Source organism: Gigantopelta aegis, chromosome 4 (assembly GCF_016097555.1).
Source record: "Gigantopelta aegis isolate Gae_Host chromosome 4, Gae_host_genome, whole genome shotgun sequence".
Classification (NCBI taxonomy): Eukaryota; Metazoa; Mollusca; class Gastropoda; order Neomphalida; family Peltospiridae; genus Gigantopelta; species Gigantopelta aegis.
In genome coordinates this window covers 724955-746124 of record NC_054702.1, presented here as the reverse complement: position 1 = coordinate 746124, position 21170 = coordinate 724955, and the positions used below count along the sequence as shown (strand labels likewise).

The 21170-nt window shown below is 34.1% G+C and overlaps 1 protein-coding gene across 2 annotated transcripts in view; it reads right to left on the bottom strand.

Moving 5' to 3' along the window:
* LOC121372433 (39S ribosomal protein L23, mitochondrial-like) overlaps positions 1-21160 on the bottom strand; it is a 33986-nt gene extending 12826 nt beyond the window's left edge. For both annotated transcript variants that reach the window (XM_041498735.1, XM_041498736.1), the window contains exons 1-2: positions 21085-21160; positions 17830-17979 (exon numbers count right to left, since the gene is read on the bottom strand). In XM_041498735.1, the coding sequence (XP_041354669.1) occupies positions 17830-17979; positions 21085-21119 (185 nt within the window). In that variant the 5' untranslated portion in view covers positions 21120-21160. The remainder of the gene's footprint in view (positions 1-17829; positions 17980-21084) is intronic.
* Between the last annotated feature and the right edge of the window lie 10 nt (positions 21161-21170).

Here is a 21170-nt window from a genome sequence, read left to right as displayed (position 1 = left end):
GGGTACCTGTACACCTACTTGTACCTGTACACCTACCTGTGTCACTAGTCAGGGTACCTGTATACCTACCTGTGTCACTAGTCAGGGTACCTGTACACCTACCTGTACCTGTACACCTACCTGTGCCTGTACACCTACCTGTACCTGTACACCTACCTGTACATGTACACCTACTTGTACCTGTACACCTACTTGTACCTGTATACCTACCTGTGTCACTAGTCAGGGTACCTGTACACCTACTTGTACCTGTACACCTACCTGTGTCACTAGTCAGGGTACCTGTATACCTACCTGTGTCACTAGTCAGGGTACCTGTACACCTACGTGTACCTGTACACCTACTTGTATCTGTACACCTACTTGTACCTGTACACCTACTTGTACCTGTACACCTACCTGTGTCACTAGTCAGGGTACCTGTACACCTACTTGTACCTGTATACCTACTTGTACCTGTATACCTACCTGTGTCACTAGTCAGGGTACCTGTACACCTACTTGTACCTGTACACCTACTTGTACCTGTACACCTACTTGTACCTGTATACCTACCTGTGTCACTAGTCAGGGTACCTGTACACCTACTTGTACCTGTACACCTACTTGTACCTGTACACCTACTTGTACCTGTATACCTACCTGTGTCACTAGTCAGGGTACCTGTACACCTACTTGTACCTGTACACCTACTTGTACCTGTACACCTACTTGTACCTGTACACCTACTTGTACCTGTATACCTACTTGTACCTGTATGTACAACAAGGAAAGGAATGTTTAACAACACCTCTTCTTACTGTAAAACTAAATGTCTAGTTGGTGTCCAGATCTTAGTTGTTTTCACACTTGGTCTCTATAGTGAAAGGATAAATATCACCAACATTTCTTTGGTAAAGGATGTTTTATAGCAATTGCCCACAGACTGGATAGCACATATCATGGCCTCTGAAATACCAGTTGTTGAGCACCATTTGAGATCAGGCGGGGGGAAAAGATCCACCAAAGGCAATCACTGTTATGACCCATCACATTTGAGATAAGGCAGGGAAAAGATCCACCAAAGGCAATCACTGTTATGACCCATCACATTTGAGATCAGGCGGGGGAAAAGATCCACCAAAGGCAATCACTGCTATGACCCATCACATTTGAGATCAGGCGGGGAAAAGATCCACCAAAGGCAATCACTGTTATGACCCATCACATTTGAGATCAGGCGGGGGAAAGATCCACCAAAGGCAATCACTGTTATGACCCATTACATTTGAGATCAGGCGGGGGAAAAGATCCACCAAAGGCAATCACTGTTATGACCCATCATATTTGAGATAAGGCGGGGGAAAAGATCCACCAAAGGCAATCACTGTTATGACCCATCACATTTGAGATCAGGCAGGGAAAAGATCCACCAAAGGCAATCACTGTTATGACCCATCATATTTGAGATCAGGCGGGGGAAAAGATCCACCAAAGGCAATCACTGTTATGACCCATCACATTTGAGATCAGGCGGGGGAAAAGATCCACCAAAGGCAATCACTGTTATGACCCATCACATTTGAGATCAGGCGGGGGAAAAGATCCACCAAAGGCAATCACTGTTATGACCCATCACATTTGAGATCAGGCGGGGGAAAAGATCCACCAAAGGCAATCACTGTTATGACCCATCACATTTGAGATCAGGCGGGGGAAAAGATCCACCAAAGGCAATCACTGTTATGACCCATCACATTTGAGATCAGGCGGGGGAAAAGATCCACCAAAGGCAATCACTGTTATGACCCATCACATTTGAGATAAGGCGGGGAAAAGATCCACCAAAGGCAATCACTGTTATGACCCATCATATTTGAGATAAGATCTCTACCACAGTACTACATCTTACCCCTCCCCCAAATCTATATGTGAAATTAAAACCCATGACAATCCAGACCCTGTAACACCAAAGAGTTTCTCCCGGGAGGACAGGTATGACATAAGGTTCATCAATTTCTTCCAATATATCGGCTAATGACATTAAAAATGAAACATCCGTGCACGTAACAGATCAGATTTCCAATCATACAGCTGACAATATCATTGTACGTTACACTACAAATTTCTAATTGGACTGATCACTGCCCCAGAAATAACCTGACCAGGCTAATCTCAACAATAATGTGCATGTAAGTTTGGAAAACAAGTCAATTTCATGTCACAGATTTAGAACAGTAATTTCTTGCACATTCATCACCAGAGTGCCAAGAATGTACCTAACATACATGCATGTGTGTTTGAGCATGACAAGAATCAATAGCTGGTAGCGAGTGTTAATCTCGTCTTACGTAAGGGAACCGATTCCAGGTACGAACCTTCCAGAGTGCTGCAAAACCATTTACATGTGATTGACCAGCAAAACGACGACCAATGTTACGTGGACGCGGGCTGAACTGTGTTAACAATTAAACAATAGGTCACTGATGGGTCCAGACGGGTCGCAAACCATCCTCTCAGTTGATTGACCGCTCGCATTTTTCACTAATATTAACGCCAAAAGAAGAAGGAAAAAACCAAGTAGGAGGAGCATAACCTAGTGGGTTAATATCTAAGACATGAGTGTGAAAAAGTGGGAGGGGCCTAAAATAGTCGGTTAATATGAAAGACAGCTGAGAAGTGATATATATTAACAGTATATAAGACAGGAGGTGATGTGACTGTTTTGATGACACTGGGATACTGTAATAATTACATGTTCACAGAGCAATGCTCATTGTCTTGGTGGTATAGACAAACGTGGATTGATACTACATGAGGATTGTTTTCCTGGTTGTTTTTTTTGTTACTGTTAAGTTTCTATCGTTTCTGTGATAACAAAATGTACGAGAAATTGTATGCAGGGAAGTGTAGTTCGGCGACGATGGCCGCCGAAGGGCCGAATCGACTGAGGTGCCAAACGATCGCAACGTCGCAGAATGAACACCTAGCTATGGTGATCAACTACAACAAACCTCCAAAGGTATCTCTCAAATAGTTGGCTTTGTTTCGTTGGTTTTTATTTAATATTTAAAATGTTTGTTTATTCAACAAATATTAGGCAACTAATAATTGTGAGATTTGGCACAAGCACAAAAATGTAACTGTACAGAAACCCATGGAATATAATGTCCATGCATACATGTAAGCATAAAAATCAAAAGTTATGAAAATGCAAAATTTCTCAATTTATTTTGGACCTCCTAAATGTAGTTTATAATTTACAAGCACCTATTAATATTTGACTTTAATTTGGACCTCCTAAATGTAGTTTATAATTTACAAGCACCTATTAATATTTGACTTTATTTTGGAGCTCCTAAATGTAGTTTATAATTTACAAGCACCTATTAATATTTGACTTTATTTTGGACCTCCTAAATGTAGTTTATAATTTACAAGCACCAATTAATATTTGACTTTATTTTGGAGCTCCTAAATGTAGTTTATAATTTACAAGCACCTATTAATATTTGACTTTATTTTGGAGCTCTTAAATGTAGTTTATAATTTACAAGCATCTAGTAATATTTGACTTTATTTTGGAGCTCCTAAATGTAGTTTATAATTTACAAGCACCTATTAATATTTGACTTTATTTTGGAGCTCTTAAATGTAGTTTATAATTTACAAGCACCAATTAATATTTGACTTATTTTGGACCTCCTAAATGTAGTTTATAATTTACAAGCACCTATTAATATTTGACTTTATTTTGGAGCTCCTAAATGTAGTTTATAATTTACAAGCACCTATTAATATTTGACTTTATTTTGGACCTCCTAAATGTAGTTTATAATTTACAAGCACCAATTAATATTTGACTTTATTTTGGAGCTCCTAAATGTAGTTTATAATTTACAAGCACCTATTAATATTTGACTTTAATTTGGACCTCCTAAATGTAGTTTATAATTTACAAGCACCTATTAATATTTGACTTTATTTTGGAGCTCCTAAATGTAGTTTATAATTTACAAGCACCTATTAATATTTGACTTTATTTTGGACCTCCTAAATGTAGTTTATAATTTACAAGCACCAATTAATATTTGACTTTATTTTGGAGCTCCTAAATGTAGTTTATAATTTACAAGCACCTATTAATATTTGACTTTATTTTGGAGCTCTTAAATGTAGTTTATAATTTACAAGCATCTAGTAATATTTGACTTTATTTTGGAGCTCCTAAATGTAGTTTATAATTTACAAGCACCTATTAATATTTGACTTTATTTTGGAGCTCTTAAATGTAGTTTATAATTTACAAGCACCAATTAATATTTGACTTATTTTGGACCTCCTAAATGTAGTTTATAATTTACAAGCACCTATTAATATTTTACTTTATTTTGGAGCTCCTAAATGTAGTTTATAATTTACAAGGACCTATTAATATTTGACTTTATTTTGGACCTCCTAAATGTAGTTTATAATTTACAAGCATCTAGTAATATTTGACTTTATTTTGGAGCTCCTAAATGTAGTTTATAATTTACAAGCACCTATTAATATTTGACTTTATTTTGGAGCTCCTAAATGCAGTTTCTAATTTACAAGCACCTATTAATATTTGACTTTATTTTGGACCTCCTAAATGTAGTTTATAATTTACAAGCACCAATTAATATTTGACTTTATTTTGGAGCTCCTAAATGTAGTTTATAATTTACAAGCACCAATTAATATTTGACTTTAATTTGAACCTCCTAAATGTAGTTTATAATTTACAAGCACCAATTAATATTTGACTTTATTTTGGACCTCCTAAATGTAGTTTATAATTTACAAGCATCTAGTAATATTTGACTTTATTTTGGAGCTCCTAAATGCAGTTTCTAATTTACAAGCACCTATTAATATTTGACTTTATTTTGGAGCTCCTAAATGTAGTTTATAATTTACAAGCACCAATTAATATTTGACTTTATTTTGGACCTCCTAAATGTAGCACCAATTAATATTTGACTTTAATTTGGACCTACTAAATGTAGTTTATAATTTACAAGCACTTATTAATATTTGACTTTATTTTGGACCTCCTAAATGTAGCACCAATTAATATTTGACTTTATTTTGGACCTCCTAAATGTAGTTTATAATTTACAAGCACCAATTAATATTTGACTTTATTTTGGAGCTCCTAAATGTAGTTTATAATTTACAAGCACCAATTAATATATGACTTTATTTTGGAGCTCCTAAATGTAGCACCAATTAATATTTGACTTTATTTTGGACCTCCTAAATGTAGCACCAATTAATATTTGACTTTATTTTGGACCTACTAAATGTAGTTTATAATTTACAAGCACCTATTAATATTTGACTTTATTTTGGACCTCCTAAATGTAGTTTATAATTTACAAGCACCTATTAATATTTGACTTTATTTTGGACCTCCTAAATGTAGTTTATAATTTACAAGCACCAATTAATATTTGACTTTATTTTGGACCTCCTAAATGTAGTTTATAATTTACAAGCACCTATTAATATTTGACTTTATTTTGGAGCTCCTAAATGTAGTTTATAATTTACAAGCATCTAGTAATATTTGACTTTATTTTGGAGCTCCTAAATGCAGTTTCTAATTTACAAGCACCTATTAATATTTGACTTTATTTTGGAGCTCCTAAATGTAGTTTATAATTTACAAGCACCAATTAATATTTGACTTTATTTTGGAGCTCCTAAATGTAGTTTATAATTTACAAGCACCAATTAATATTTGACTTTATTTTGGACCTCCTAAATGTAGCACCAATTAATATTTGACTTTAATTTGGACCTACTAAATGTAGTTTATAATTTACAAGCACCAATTAATATTTGACTTTATTTTGGACCTCCTAAATGTAGCACCAATTAATATTTGACTTTATTTTGGACCTCCTAAATGTAGTTTATAATTTACAAGCACCAATTAATATTTGACTTTATTTTGGAGCTCCTAAATGTAGTTTATAATTTACAAGCACCAATTAATATTTGACTTTATTTTGGAGCTCCTAAATGTAGCACCAATTAATATTTGACTTTATTTTGGACCTCCTAAATGTAGCACCAATTAATATTTGACTTTATTTTGGACCTACTAAATGTAGTTTATAATTTACAAGCACCTATTAATATTTGACTTTATTTTGGACCTCCTAAATGTAGTTTATAATTTACAAGCACCTATTAATATTTGACTTTATTTTGGACCTCCTAAATGTAGTTTATAATTTACAAGCACCAATTAATATTTGACTTTATTTTGGACCTCCTAAATGTAGTTTATAATTTACAAGCACCTATTAATATTTGACTTTATTTTGGAGCTCCTAAATGTAGTTTATAATTTACAAGCACCAATTAATATTTGACTTTATTTTGGAGCTCCTAAATGTAGTTTATAATTTACAAGCACCTATTAATATTTGACTTTATTTTGGAGCTCCTAAATGTAGTTTATAATTTACAAGCACCAATTAATATTTGACTTTATTTTGGACCTCCTAAATGTAGTTTATAATTTACAAGCACCTATTAATATTTGACTTTATTTTTGACCTCCTAAATGTAGTTTATAATTTACAAGCACCTATTAATATTTGACTTTATTTTGGAGCTCCTAAATGTAGTTTATAATTTACAAGCACCAATTAATATTTGACTTTATTTTGGAGATCCTAAATGTAGTTTATAATTTACAAGCACCAATTAATATTTGACTTTATTTTGGAGCTCCTAAATGTAGTTTATAATTTACAAGGACCAATTAATATTTGACTTTATTTTGGAGCTCCTAAATGTAGTTTATAATTTACAAGCACCTATTAATATTTGACTTTATTTTGGAGCTCCTAAATGTAGTTTATAATTTACAAGCACCAATTAATATTTGACTTTATTTTGGACCTCCTAAATGTAGTTTATAATTTACAAGCACCAATTAATATTTGACTTTATTTTGGAGCTCCTAAATGTAGTTTATAATTTACAAGCACCAATTAATATTTGACTTTATTTTGGACCTCCTAAATGTAGTTTATAATTTACAAGCACCAATTAATATTTGACTTTATTTTGGAGCTCCTAAATGTAGTTTATAATTTACAAGCACCAATTAATATTTGACTTTATTTTGGAGCTCCTAAATGTAGTTTATAATTTACAAGCACCAATTAATATTTGACTTTAATTTGAACCTCCTAAATGTAGTTTATAATTTACAAGCACCAATTAATATTTGACTTTATTTTGGACCTCCTAAATGTAGTTTATAATTTACAAGCATGTAGTAATATTTGACTTTATTTTGGAGCTCCTAAATGCAGTTTCTAATTTACAAGCACCTATTAATATTTGACTTTATTTTGGAGCTCCTAAATGTAGTTTCTAATTTACAAGCACCAATTAATATTTGACTTTATTTTGGAGCTCCTAAATGTAGTTTATAATTTACAAGCACCAATTAATATTTGACTTTATTTTGGAGCTCCTAAATGTAGTTTATAATTTACAAGCACCAATTAATATATGACTTTATTTTGGACCTCCTAAATGTAGCACCAATTAGTATTTGACTTTATTTTGGACCTCCTAAATGTAGTTTATAATTTACAAGCACCTATTAATATTTGACTTTAATTTGGACCTCCTAAATGTAGTTTATAATTTACAAGCACCTATTAATATTTGACTTTATTTTGGAGCTCCTAAATGTAGTTTATAATTTACAAGCACCTATTAATATTTGACTTTATTTTGGACCTCCTAAATGTAGTTTATAATTTACAAGCACCAATTAATATTTGACTTTATTTTGGAGCTCCTAAATGTAGTTTATAATTTACAAGCACCAATTAATATTTGACTTTATTTTGGACCTCCTAAATGTAGCACCAATTAATATTTGACTTTATTTTGGACCTACTAAATGTAGTTTATAATTTACAAGCACCTATTAATATTTGACTTTATTTTGGACCTCCTAAATGTAGCACCTATTAATATTTGACTTTATTTTGGACCTCCTAAATGTAGTTTATAATTTACAAGCACCAATTAATATTTGACTTTATTTTGGAGCTCCTAAATGTAGTTTATAATTTACAAGCACCAATTAATATTTGACTTTATTTTGGAGCTCCTAAATGTAGCACCAATTAATATTTGACTTTATTTTGGACCTCCTAAATGTAGCACCAATTAATATTTGACTTTATTTTGGACCTACTAAATGTAGTTTATAATTTACAAGCACCTATTAATATTTGACTTTATTTTGGACCTCCTAAATGTAGTTTATAATTTACAAGCACCTATTAATATTTGACTTTATTTTGGACCTCCTAAATGTAGTTTATAATTTACAAGCACCTATTAATATTTGACTTTATTTTGGAGCTCCTAAATGTAGTTTATAATTTACAAGCACCAATTAATATTTGACTTTATTTTGGAGCTCCTAAATGTAGTTTATAATTTACAAGCACCTATTAATATTTGACTTTATTTTGGAGCTCCTAAATGTAGTTTATAATTTACAAGCACCAATTAATATTTGACTTTATTTTGGACCTCCTAAATGTAGTTTATAATTTACAAGCACCTATTAATATTTGACTTTATTTTGGAGCTCCTAAATGTAGTTTATAATTTACAAGCACCAATTAATATTTGACTTTATTTTGGAGCTCCTAAATGTAGTTTATAATTTACAAGCACCAATTAATATTTGACTTTATTTTGGAGCTCCTAAATGTAGTTTATAATTTACAAGCACCAATTAATATTTGACTTTATTTTGGAGCTCCTAAATGTAGTTTATAATTTACAAGCACCAATTAATATTTGACTTTATTTTGGAGCTCCTAAATGTAGTTTATAATTTACAAGCACCAATTAATATTTGACTTTATTTTGGAGCTCCTAAATGTAGTTTATAATTTACAAGCACCAATTAATATTTGACTTTAATTTGGACCTCCTAAATGTAGTTTATAATTTACAAGCACCAATTAATATTTGACTTTAATTTGGAGCTCCTAAATGTAGTTTATAATTTACAAGCACCAATTAATATTTGACTTTATTTTGGACCTCCTAAATGTAGTTTATAATTTACAAGCACCAATTAATATTTGACTTTATTTTGGAGCTCCTAAATATAGTTTATAATTTACAAGCACCAATTAATATTTGACTTTATTTTGGAGCTCCTAAATGTAGTTTATAATTTACAAGCACCTATTAATATTTGACTTTATTTTGGAGCTCCTAAATGTAGTTTATAATTTACAAGCACCTATTAATATTTGACTTTATTTTGGAGCTCCTAAATGTAGTTTATAATTTACAAGCACCTATTAATATTTGACTTTATTTTGGAGCTCCTAAATGTAGTTTATAATTTACAAGCACCAATTAATATTTGACTTTATTTTGGACCTCCTAAATGTAGTTTATAATTTACAAGCACCAATTAATATTTGACTTTATTTTGGAGCTCCTAAATATAGTTTATAATTTACAAGCACCAATTAATATTTGACTTTATTTTGGAGCTCCTAAATGTAGTTTATAATTTACAAGCACCTATTAATATTTGACTTTATTTTGGAGCTCCTAAATGTAGTTTATAATTTACAAGCACCTATTAATATTTGACTTTATTTTGGAGCTCCTAAATGTAGTTTATAATTTACAAGCACCTATAAGGGAGCGAGACATAGCCCAGTGGTAAAGCACTCACTTGATGTGTGGCCGGTATGGGATCGATCCCAGTCAGATGGCCCATTTCTTGTCCCAGCCAATGCACCACGACTGGTATATCAAAAGTCATGGTATGTACTACCCTGTATGTGAGATGGTGCATATAAAAGATCTCTTGCTACTAATGGAAAAATGTAGTGGGTTTCCTCTCTAAGACTATGTAAAAATTACCAAATGTTTGACATCAAACAGCAGATAATTATTAATAAATCAATGTGCTCTAGTGGTGTCATTAAACAAAACAAACTTTAACAGTATGATCAGTATGTGAGCCATACCTGGTGTATGCTGTTGGCTTTCAACTGGTTCGACATCAGACAGCCAGTTTAAAATGGGCTGGGGTGTCTTAAACATTCCTTTGAAGTTGTTAAAGATCTTGGGGGAATTACAACAACTCAAATCATTATTGACCAACTATCCTTACAAACATCATTTTCTTTTATTGGCAACTGAAAGAGATTACTGCCATGTTTGGTTTTATAGAATGTGAAAATAACTGAATCATCAAAAATGCAGATCTAAATGTAGATGACATGTACCTGTACATATATTTAGATTAGGCTGTCCCTTTTTTATTTGTACAACTTTTCATACTTGTGATTATTTTACAATATATTTATAGTGCAAGTAGTTACAAAGTAAAAATTATTGTGAAACTGAAACTGAAACTGAATATTTATTAAATACAAACATAATATAGATTGATTAATACTACTGATGGGGACTACAAGTATACACGAGTATATACAAATAAAGTTCAAGAGCCTCCAACACAGTAGAAAGGTCACACTCCAGGGTGAAGTCAAGCAATGTGTTTGAGGATTAGTGCTAAGTGTATTTAAAAACAGTTATAATCAAGTATTTACTCGGTGATTAATGTACGGAGTATTGAACTCTGGGCATGGAATGTTTATCTACAGTTTGTGTTCACAACAATACCCGAACAGGTGACGCGTGTACCTACTGTTAGGTATTACGTAGACACTGTACAGTTAAAGCCAAGTTAAAGCCATGTTAAGCACCACCTAGAGATCAATTTATATATATATATATATATATATATATATACTATATTTAGATGACAAAAGAGACATTGGCAGGTACTGGGATCACATCCTGGTACTAGTTTACTCCCACTCATGTTTAACAACTCAGTGTCAAGTGTAATACCATTACACTGACTTCTCTCTCAGTAAATCAAGTTTTAAACTGAAAATCGAGCAGAAATTAATTGATCTGGTATAATGGTATATAATATTCATTGTGTACACATGTAAAACAAAACAAAAACACAACTGACTTGATTAACTGGTATAATGGTATACACAATTAGGAAGGAGGTGGGTGTTGGAGAGGGGACACAATACACAAATGACTTGATTATCTGGTATAATGGTATATAATGGTATACACAATTAGGAACGAGGTGGGTGTTGGAGAGGGGACACAATACACAAATGACTTGATTATCTGGTATAATGGTATATAATGGTATACACAATTAGGAACGAGGTGGGTATTGGATTGGGGACACAATACACAAATGACTTGATTATCTGGTATAATGGTATATAATGGTATACACAATTAGGAACGATGTGGGTGTTGGAGTGGGGACACAATACACAAATGACTTGATTATCTGGTATAATGGTATATAATGGTATACACAATTAGGAATGAGGTGGGTGTTGGAGTGGGGACACAATACACAAATGACTTGATTATCTGGTATAATGGTATATAATGGTATACACAATTAGGAACGAGGTGGGTGTTGGAGAGGGGACACAATACACAAATGACTTGATTATCTGGTATAATGGTATATAATGGTATACACAATTAGGAACGAGGTGGGTATTGGAGTGGGGACACAATACACAAATGACTTGATTATCTGGTATAATGGTATATAATGGTATACACAATTAGGAATGATGTGGGTGTTGGAGTGGGGACACAATACACAAATGACTTGATTATCTGGTATAATGGTATATAATGGTATACACAATTAGGAACGAGGTGGGTGTTGGAGAGGGGACACAATACACAAATGACTTGATTATCTGGTATAATGGTATATAATGGTATACACAATTAGGAACGAGGTGGGTATTGGAGTGGGGACACAATACACAAATGACTTGATTATTTGGTATAATGGTATATAATGGTATACACAATTAGGAACGAGGTGGGTGTTGGAGTGGGACACAATACACAAATGACTTGATTATCTGGTATAATGGTATATAATGGTATACACAATTAGGAACGAGGTGGGTGTTGGAGAGGGGACACAATACACAAATGACTTGATTATCTGGTATAATGGTATATAATGGTATACACAATTAGGAACGAGGTGGGTGTTGGAGTGGGGACACAATACACAAATGACTTGATTATCTGGTATAATGGTATATAATGGTATACACAATTAGGAACGAGGTGGGTGTTGGAGTGGGACACAATACACAAATGACTTGATTATCTGGTATAATGGTATATAATGGTATACACAATTAGGAACGAGGTGGGTGTTGGAGTGGGACACAATACACAAATGACTTGATTATCTGGTATAATGGTATATAATGGTATACACAATTAGGAACGAGGTGGGTGTTGGAGAGGGGACACAATACACAAATGACTTGATTATCTGGTATAATGGTATATAATGGTATACACACAATTAGGAACGAGGTGGGTGTTGGAGTGGGACACAATACACAAATGACTTGATTATCAGGTATAATGGTATATAATGGTATACACAATTAGGAACGAGGTGGGTGTTGGAGTGGGGACACAATACACAAATGACTTGATTATCTGGTATAATGGTATATAATGGTATACACAATTAGGAACGAGGTGGGTGTTGGAGTGGGGACACAATACACAAATTACTTGATTATCTGGTATAATGGTATATAATGGTATACACAATTAGGAACGAGGTGGGTGTTGGAGTGGGGACACAATACACAAATGACTTGATTATCTGGTATAATGGTATATAATGGTATACACACAATTAGGAAGGAGGTGGGTGTTGGAGTGGGGACATAATACACAAATGACTTGATGAAGGAAGGAAGGAATGTTTTATTTAACGACACACTCAACACATTTTATTTATGGTTAGATGGCGTCGGACATATGGTTAAGGACCACACAGATATTGAGCGAGGAAACCCGCTGTCGCCACTTCATGGGCTACTCTTTTCGATTAGCAGCAAGGAATCTTTAATATGCACCATCCCACAGACAGGATAATACATACCACAGCCTTTGTTACACCAGTTGTGGAGCACTGGCTGGAACGAGAAACAGCCCAATGGGGCTTTATCTTATGATGGTAAGAATGGGAAATTCTGTAAGGCTTACTAAGGTGAATTTCTCATTCGGCCTGAACAGGATAAAGCCGATATAACCTACGTCATTAACTAACATTACATGAGTGACATCAAAAGTCATATCCTATTACTATATGTATACATGACTTTGCTTTATCTGTCATCATAATTTTTTTAGAACACTCTAGTGTGTCTTATACACAGTGAGATCATGTGTCCGTGTTTACCTACATGTGAGTGTTCATCAGGGTGTGATGTATCCAAGGACTTATTTACAATATAAGTTTCAACACAATGAAATTTTAAGTGACATGTATCATTGTAACAGGATCTGTTTTTAACAAGCAATAACGTGTTTACGATGAAAACACCAACAAAACATCCCTTCTATTTTCAAATGCAGTCATCAAATGTAGTTCTAGAAGAGTAGCAAAGTTAAAGTTTGCTTTTGTTTAATGACAACACTAGAGCACATTGATTTCTTAATAATCAGCTATTGGATGTGAAACATTTGGTAATTTTAAAACAGTCTTAAAAATGAAACCTGCTACATTTTTTTTTCATTAATAGCAAGGGATCTTTTATATGCACCATCCCAGAAAGAACTGCACATACCACGACCTTTGATATACCAGTTGTGGTGCACTGGCTAGAATGAAAAATGGCGTAATAGGCTCACCGATGGGGATCAATCCTAGACCGCCCACCCATCAGACAAGCTCTGTACCACTGGGACCGGCCTCGGTGGCGTCGTGGTTAGACCATCGGTCTACAGGCTGGTAGTTACTAGGTTCGGATCCCAGTCGAGGCATGGGATTTTTTAATCCAGATACTGATTCCAAACCCTGAGTGAGTGCTCTGCAAGGCTCAGTGGGTAGGTGTAAACCACTTGCACCGACCAGTGATCCATAACTGGTTCAACAAAGGCCATGGTTTGTGCTATCCTGCTTGTGGGAAGCGCAAATAAAAGATCCCTTACTGCTAATAGGAAAAAGTGGCCATGTAGTGGCGACAGCGGGTTTCCTCTCAAAACTCTGTGTCTGACGCCATATAACCGTTAATAAAATGTGTTGAGTGTGTCGTTAAATAAAACATTTCTTTCTTTTTTTGTACCACTGGGCTACGTCCTGCACATCAGAGTAGCAAATTAATTGCTTGCAGTATCAGTTTTCTTACTAGTAGACAAGCAAATGGCCCGCCAGTTTACACCATTGCAGTATCAGTTTTCTTACTAGTAGACAAGTAAATGGCCCGCCAGTTTACACCATTGCAGTATCAGTTTTCTTACTAGTAGACAAGCAAATGGCCCGCCAGTTTACACCATTGCAGTATCAGTTTTCTTACTAGTAGACAAGCAAATGGCCCGCCAGTTTACACCATTGCAGTATCAGTTTTCTTACTAGTAGACAAGCAAATGGCCCGCCAGTTTACACCATTGCAGTATCAGTTTTCTTACTAGTAGACAAGCAAATGGCCCGCCAATTTACACCATTGCAGTATCAGTTTTCTTACTAGTAGACAAGCAAATGGCCCGCCAGTTTACACCATTGCAGTATCAGTTTTCTTACTAGTAGACAAGCAAATGGTCCGCCAGTTTACACCATTGTAATATCAGCATAATGTAAACCATAATACTGAATAAAATGAGCACTGCATGGTAGATACAGGAATTAAAAACTGTTATCCCCATCGGTGGGCCCATTGGGCTATTTCTCGCTCCTGCCAGTGTACCACAACTGGCATATCAAAGGCCGTGGTATATATTATCCTGTCAGTGGGATGGTGTATAAAAAAGATCCCTTGCTGCTAATCGCAAAGAGTAGCCCATGAAGTAGTGACAGCGGGTTTCCTCTCTATATCTGTGTGACCCTCAACCATATGTCTGATGCCATATAACCGTAAATAAAATGTGTTGAGTGCGTCGTTAAATAAAACATTTCCTTAATAAACTGTTTTATATCTCTTATTATAAATGTTATCAACTTACTAAGTGTGATTTTACACCAGGATATTATTTATTAGCTCAGCATGTGTATTGTCTATGACGTACACGTGCATATCGCACATAAACAACATGTTCCATCCCAGTGTGTGTTGAATGAGATGACGTCACTCCAACCAGTAAGTTACTTCACCCTTATGCCAAGCAGATAGGATGAAAATAGAACAGGGGAATCCCCTGTGTAAAAACATATCATGCATATTTCAGTAAACAGCAGGTGCGTCCTTTCACCCATGACCAGTATAACATTTCATGAGTTAAAACATCAACAGGAAATAGCTAGAACATTGAACAGGTGACTGAAAGTGAAATCAGGGAGTGTCATTTTAGACTATCAAACTAGGAAGAGAATAATCCAACATACGTATGTACATATACGTACAAACATAACAGAGAAAACACAAACTACCCATAATGCAAAGTACATGCACTCAGAGATAATTAATTGATTTAGCATATTGTTTTGTTTTGGTTGGTTGTTTTTGTTTGTTTGTTGTTTCTTTTTAAAAGTTATTTTTAACACACAAGTATAACAGTTACTGTATTTCTTTGTTACTTCAGGAATAAATGCTGAATTTTTTCTATAGCATGGACCATTTTGTTTAGTATCATATCACGATTCACTAAGCAAGTTTCAAAGATCGCTAGACAATTGTAAAACATTAAATAGTAGTTTCTAATTAATTTTCAGTTGACCACAAATGCTTCTCCATAATCAACATTTTGAAAACAAAATGTTTTTGTATGGAGGGGGTACAACTTTCCCTATCAGTGAATGAATGAATGAATGAATGTTTAACGACACCCCAGCACGAAAAATACATCGGCTATTGGGTGTCAAACTATGGTAATGCAAATAAATAAAGTGATGATCAACATCAATATAAAAATTCAAGACTTAAACAAAAACAGTGTAAAGAACTGTGCAAAAACACAAATATCACAGAATTTTATGGATACTGAATTTTACTCAAAACTTCAATTTTGTGATGTATTGGCCATTCTCAAAGAGAATGTTACACCCCTGCACCACGGTGAGGTTACAGCACATGCAGGGGTTTCCCTATCAAAACCCAGTGATCAGTTCCTTTTAACACCACCCCCTATCACTATCAGCAAGTCACAAATATACATGTACACGCCATGTGATGATCAAATAGTTAGTACACATCCAACCAACATGCCACATGGCAGTGTAATTATAAATATTTATTAATTGGAGTAATGGTTCATTTAAAATTTTAAAAATACTGTTTAACAGTGTTAAAAAAAAAAGTGGGTTTGTTTGTTTCTCAGCCAGTAAGCTTGTTAAATGGTTGTTTGAGATGACGACAACGAGCCAGGTACGTACGTTGTCATGCCGACTAGTACAGCTTTAAGGGATGTCTTAGTCCAACAGAAGACAGCAAAACCTGGCTGTACAGCTCACTTTAGTATACTTCCTATTATTTATTGGTTTGAATACAAAATTGCAATTAAGTTGAATGTTATTAACATGTCTTAAAATGCTTGATATAAAAGATCCCTGGCTTCTAATAAGAAAATGTAATGAGTTTCCTCTCTAAGACTATATGTCAGAATTACCAAATGTTTGACATCCAATAGTTCTAATGATGTCACTAAATAAAACATACTTTATAACTGTTAGAACCTAAAGAAATAAATCCCTGTTTATCGCACCTCTAATGGTGTCACTAAATAAAAGATACTTTATAACTGTTGGAACCTAAAGAAATAAAGCCCTGTTTATCGCACCTCTAATGGCATCACTAAATAAAACATACTTTATAACTGTTGGAACCTAAAGAAATAAAGCCCTGTTTATCACACCTCTAATGGTGTCACTAAATAAAACATACTTTATAACTGTTGGAACCTAAAGAAATAAAGCCCTGTTTATCACACCTCTAATGGTGTCACTAAATAAAACATACTTTATAACTGTTGGAACCTAAAGAAATAAAGCCCTGTTTATCGCACCTCTAATGGCATCACTAAATAAAAGATACTTTATAACTGTTGAACCTAAAGAAATAAATCCTTGTTTATCGCACCTCTAATGGCGTCACTATAATGGCGTCACTAAATAAAACATACTTTATAACTGTTGGAACCTAAAGAAATAAAACCCTGTTTATCTCACCTCTAATGTCCAATTTCATTTATTTTACAGAATAAAGTAACAAAATATCCAACAGCTGCTTGTGATTTAGATGAATTGTTTAGTCACCATGATACATATTTTACTTCCATTGTACAAAACTGTTGTGTGGCCTTTAAATCTGTATACATACATTAATTAATGTTACAACTCACCAGTGCTGCAGAAAGTACTCACCCACTCACCAGATGCGAGTAAAAATTCTGACAGACGAGTTTAAAAAATGTGTGTTTTTGATTTTGTTTGCCACGTGATGTTCTAAATGTTCTTAATAATGTTTTGTCATTAATTTATATCTATATATACCATTTGAAGTGGAGACACTGTATATTATAATACTGTTAATAATACATGTATATTGTTCTATAGACTGGTGGACTAGTAGAAATTTTGGCAGACTACTAAATTTTAGTTGGTTCTGGTCCAGCGGGCTAGTGAAATATTTTCCATTTTTGCACCCATGTTCACCATACAGTAGATAAAATGTACAAAACACAGACACTTGTACTTACTGTGGGTGAACTACAAAGTGAACAACATCTGATGGGATTTCTCTTTCTGGTTTTATCATTTTCATCCAAAACTGAGGCAAAAAGACTCGTAGCTGAGGGTTGCCGCTCCAATACACTGGGTAACGCGGAATCCTACGCTTCCAAAGTGGGCTGCAAAACACAAAATCACAAGGAAATAATTAGAACACACAACTCTCATTGTCTCAAGCCAAGTGTTAGGAATACCCACATATGTATACAATGTATGTGAATTCTGAGTCTGCTTACACTGTTACAGCAGTCTCAACCGGTAACTTTTGCAACAACAAAAACTAAAAATTATATATTATATATTTAATGTCAAACATAGAATTATTGTTTTATTTCGATTGTTAGGGATTATTTGCTATCTGTTTGAAAAAACATTGCAGGGTATATAATTTCACAGAACAAATACTTGACAATTTAAAGATGTATTTTTTACATAATTTGTGCATATTGATAACCATGAAAAGTGTCTTCCTGGTAATTAATGTATGGGTTGATATTTAAGTTAAATGTAGACTGGTCTGGTCATAAAATTGAGTTATTTGTAGGCCTTGATATCTACCTGTGCTTGTTTAGGTCACACATGACTACATTCGAAGCTGACAATAATAACCACTTATAATTTAATTTTGACCTGTTGTTTCTGTTCTTAATGACGTCACCAGTAGTAAAACAAATCATGCATTATCGTTATAGAGTTTTGTCCGATGACCGAGAGCGATTATATAAAATAACTTTCCAAAATTCCATTTAGCCCTTCAACTGTGGCAGGGCTAGCTCGGGCACTTGCTAAACTGGCCAATTGCCAATTTCAAAAACAAATGGCAAATTTTATTTTGATTTGGCGAAATAATGTTATGAAATAACTGATATTTTGTTAGAAAATATCGGGGTTTGTGCAGTTTTTGAAGTTTAGTAGATAATTTGGCAAACCTTTCTGCTGACCCAGAGCTAGTCCTGAATGGATTATTTAGTTGACTCGAAAATCGTACTAAAAACCAGCAAATGGTTGATGCACATGCATGTATGCTCAGTGTTTTTATGTACACTAAGTGTATAAAATAATCGTGACCTTTCTTTTAATTATTCAAGTGCTCCCTAACTAAATGTGTCATCATGTCAGTGTTCAACACTGTTAAGTTTGTTTTCCCATTTTACAATATTTAAGTAAAGTTTTGGAGAACTACGGTTGATGCCAGTCACTTTTTGCACCCTTGTTTTGGCTTCGTACACAATAATTCAAAAATGCTATATATTGACAAAGTTTTGTTGGAAAATTAATAACACACCAGACTGTTTGAAGAAAACTGTATTACAATTTTTTTTTTAAATGTACTACAAATTTACGACATACAGATAATGATCTGAAGTCAAATTACAGTAAAATAAGTTATATTTATTGTGTAGGAAGCCAAAATATGGGTGCTAAAATTGATTGTCATCGACCTTATAGTCTTAGCGATACTCTGGCTAGATGAAACAAGACATGAAGAATAGGCCTGAAGTCTGAACCAAATTGTTAACAACTACAATAAATTACTCTCCTACCTTTAATTACCGTTACATTTCCCCCAAATTTTGTCCAGACACAAGTTGTGAAAAACCCCCATTAAACTGACACAGATTCCACATATGAGACTGTAGTAACAATGTTGCCAGTATTGACCTCGATGAGATAGCATAGGGTAAAATACATGCAGTTTTCTGCCATTTTGTTTTTTATGGAATACTCTTCAAGAGGGGTGAAAGCCTCCAAAGTATGTGACATAATTAATATAAAATCAATGATCTCTAGTGGTATCATTAAAAAAAAAAAATAATAATAAAATTAATATGACATCATCACGTTTGCTTTTATATTATAACATGTTATGACGTTGTTAGATTAAGTCAGATCCTTTCACCCCTCTTGAGAATATTCCATAAAAAGTCAAAATGGCAGCCTGCACAAAATTACATGCTTTTTGCCCTATGCAATCTCAGCGAAGTCGATATTGGTGACATGGTTATCATCTAAGTGTCCGAACCAAAATGTTAACAACTACAAAAAATTACTCTCCTACCTTTAATTACCGTTACATTTCCCCCAAATTTTGTCCACACACAAGTTGTAAAAAAACCATTACAGTGACACAGATTCCACATATTAGACTGCATGTACCAATGTCACCAGTATCGACTTCGCTGAGATAGCATAGGGCAAAATACATGAAGTTTTCTGCCGTCTGCCATTTTGCTTTTTTATGGAATACTCTTCAAGAGGGGTGAATGCCTCCAAAGTATGTGACATAATTAATATAAAATCAATATTTAGTGGTATATTTAAACAAACAAAAAATAATTTAAAAAATTGACGTCATCACGTTTGCTTTTATATCATAACATGTTATGACATTGCTAGATTAAGTCATATCCTTTCATCCCTCTGGGAGAATATTCCATAAAAAGTCAAAATGGCAGCCAGCACAAAATTACATGCTTTTTGTCCTATGCGATCTCAGCAGTCGATATTGGTGACATGGTTAGCATCTAGTATGTGGAATCTGTGTCATTGCAATGGTTTTTCCTAGATTTCTGTCAGGACAAAATGTGAGTAAAATCTAATAAAAAATAAAGGTAGGAGAGCAATTTTTGGTAGTTGTTAACATTTTGGTTCGGACAGTAGTATGTGGAATCTGTGTCAATGCAATGGTTTTTTCAACATTTCTGTCTGGACAAAATGTGGGTAAAATCTAAAGAAAAATAATGGTAGGAGAGCAATTTTTCGTAGTTGTTAACATTTTGGTTCAGACTTTAGGATGTCCACAGCCACAGGTGTTAATTACGTTTGAACAGTAAAATCAGACTGGGGTGAGCTGACCAATCATTGTAACAACTGACCACGCACAGAGGCGAGTGTCCACAGATTGGGCCAAGTTGACCAACCACTGGCCGTGACTGTATGTTTAACTGAGTTACTGACTCCACGACTAGACACTGGACCGAGTCCATGGTGGGCGTGCCTGAACCGTAAGGATGTGGGCACGTTAATATAGTTCCCTTCCCTGGACAGGTGAAATCAATTGGGACGATTTTGGGACGAGTTTATAGACCTGCCCCCACTGCAACGAAATGAAGTGACGCAAACAGCGTATAGCTGGTCTGCCTCAGTGACTATATCATCAAACTTTTGAAATACTGATTTTTAATTTCGTCTATAATGCTAGGATCATAGAAAAATAAACTTACAGCACTCTACCAATGCCCTTTATGGACGCTGCCATTTTGTGTATTACATTTATTTTTAATCGATGTTACGCTTTACCAAAGATATA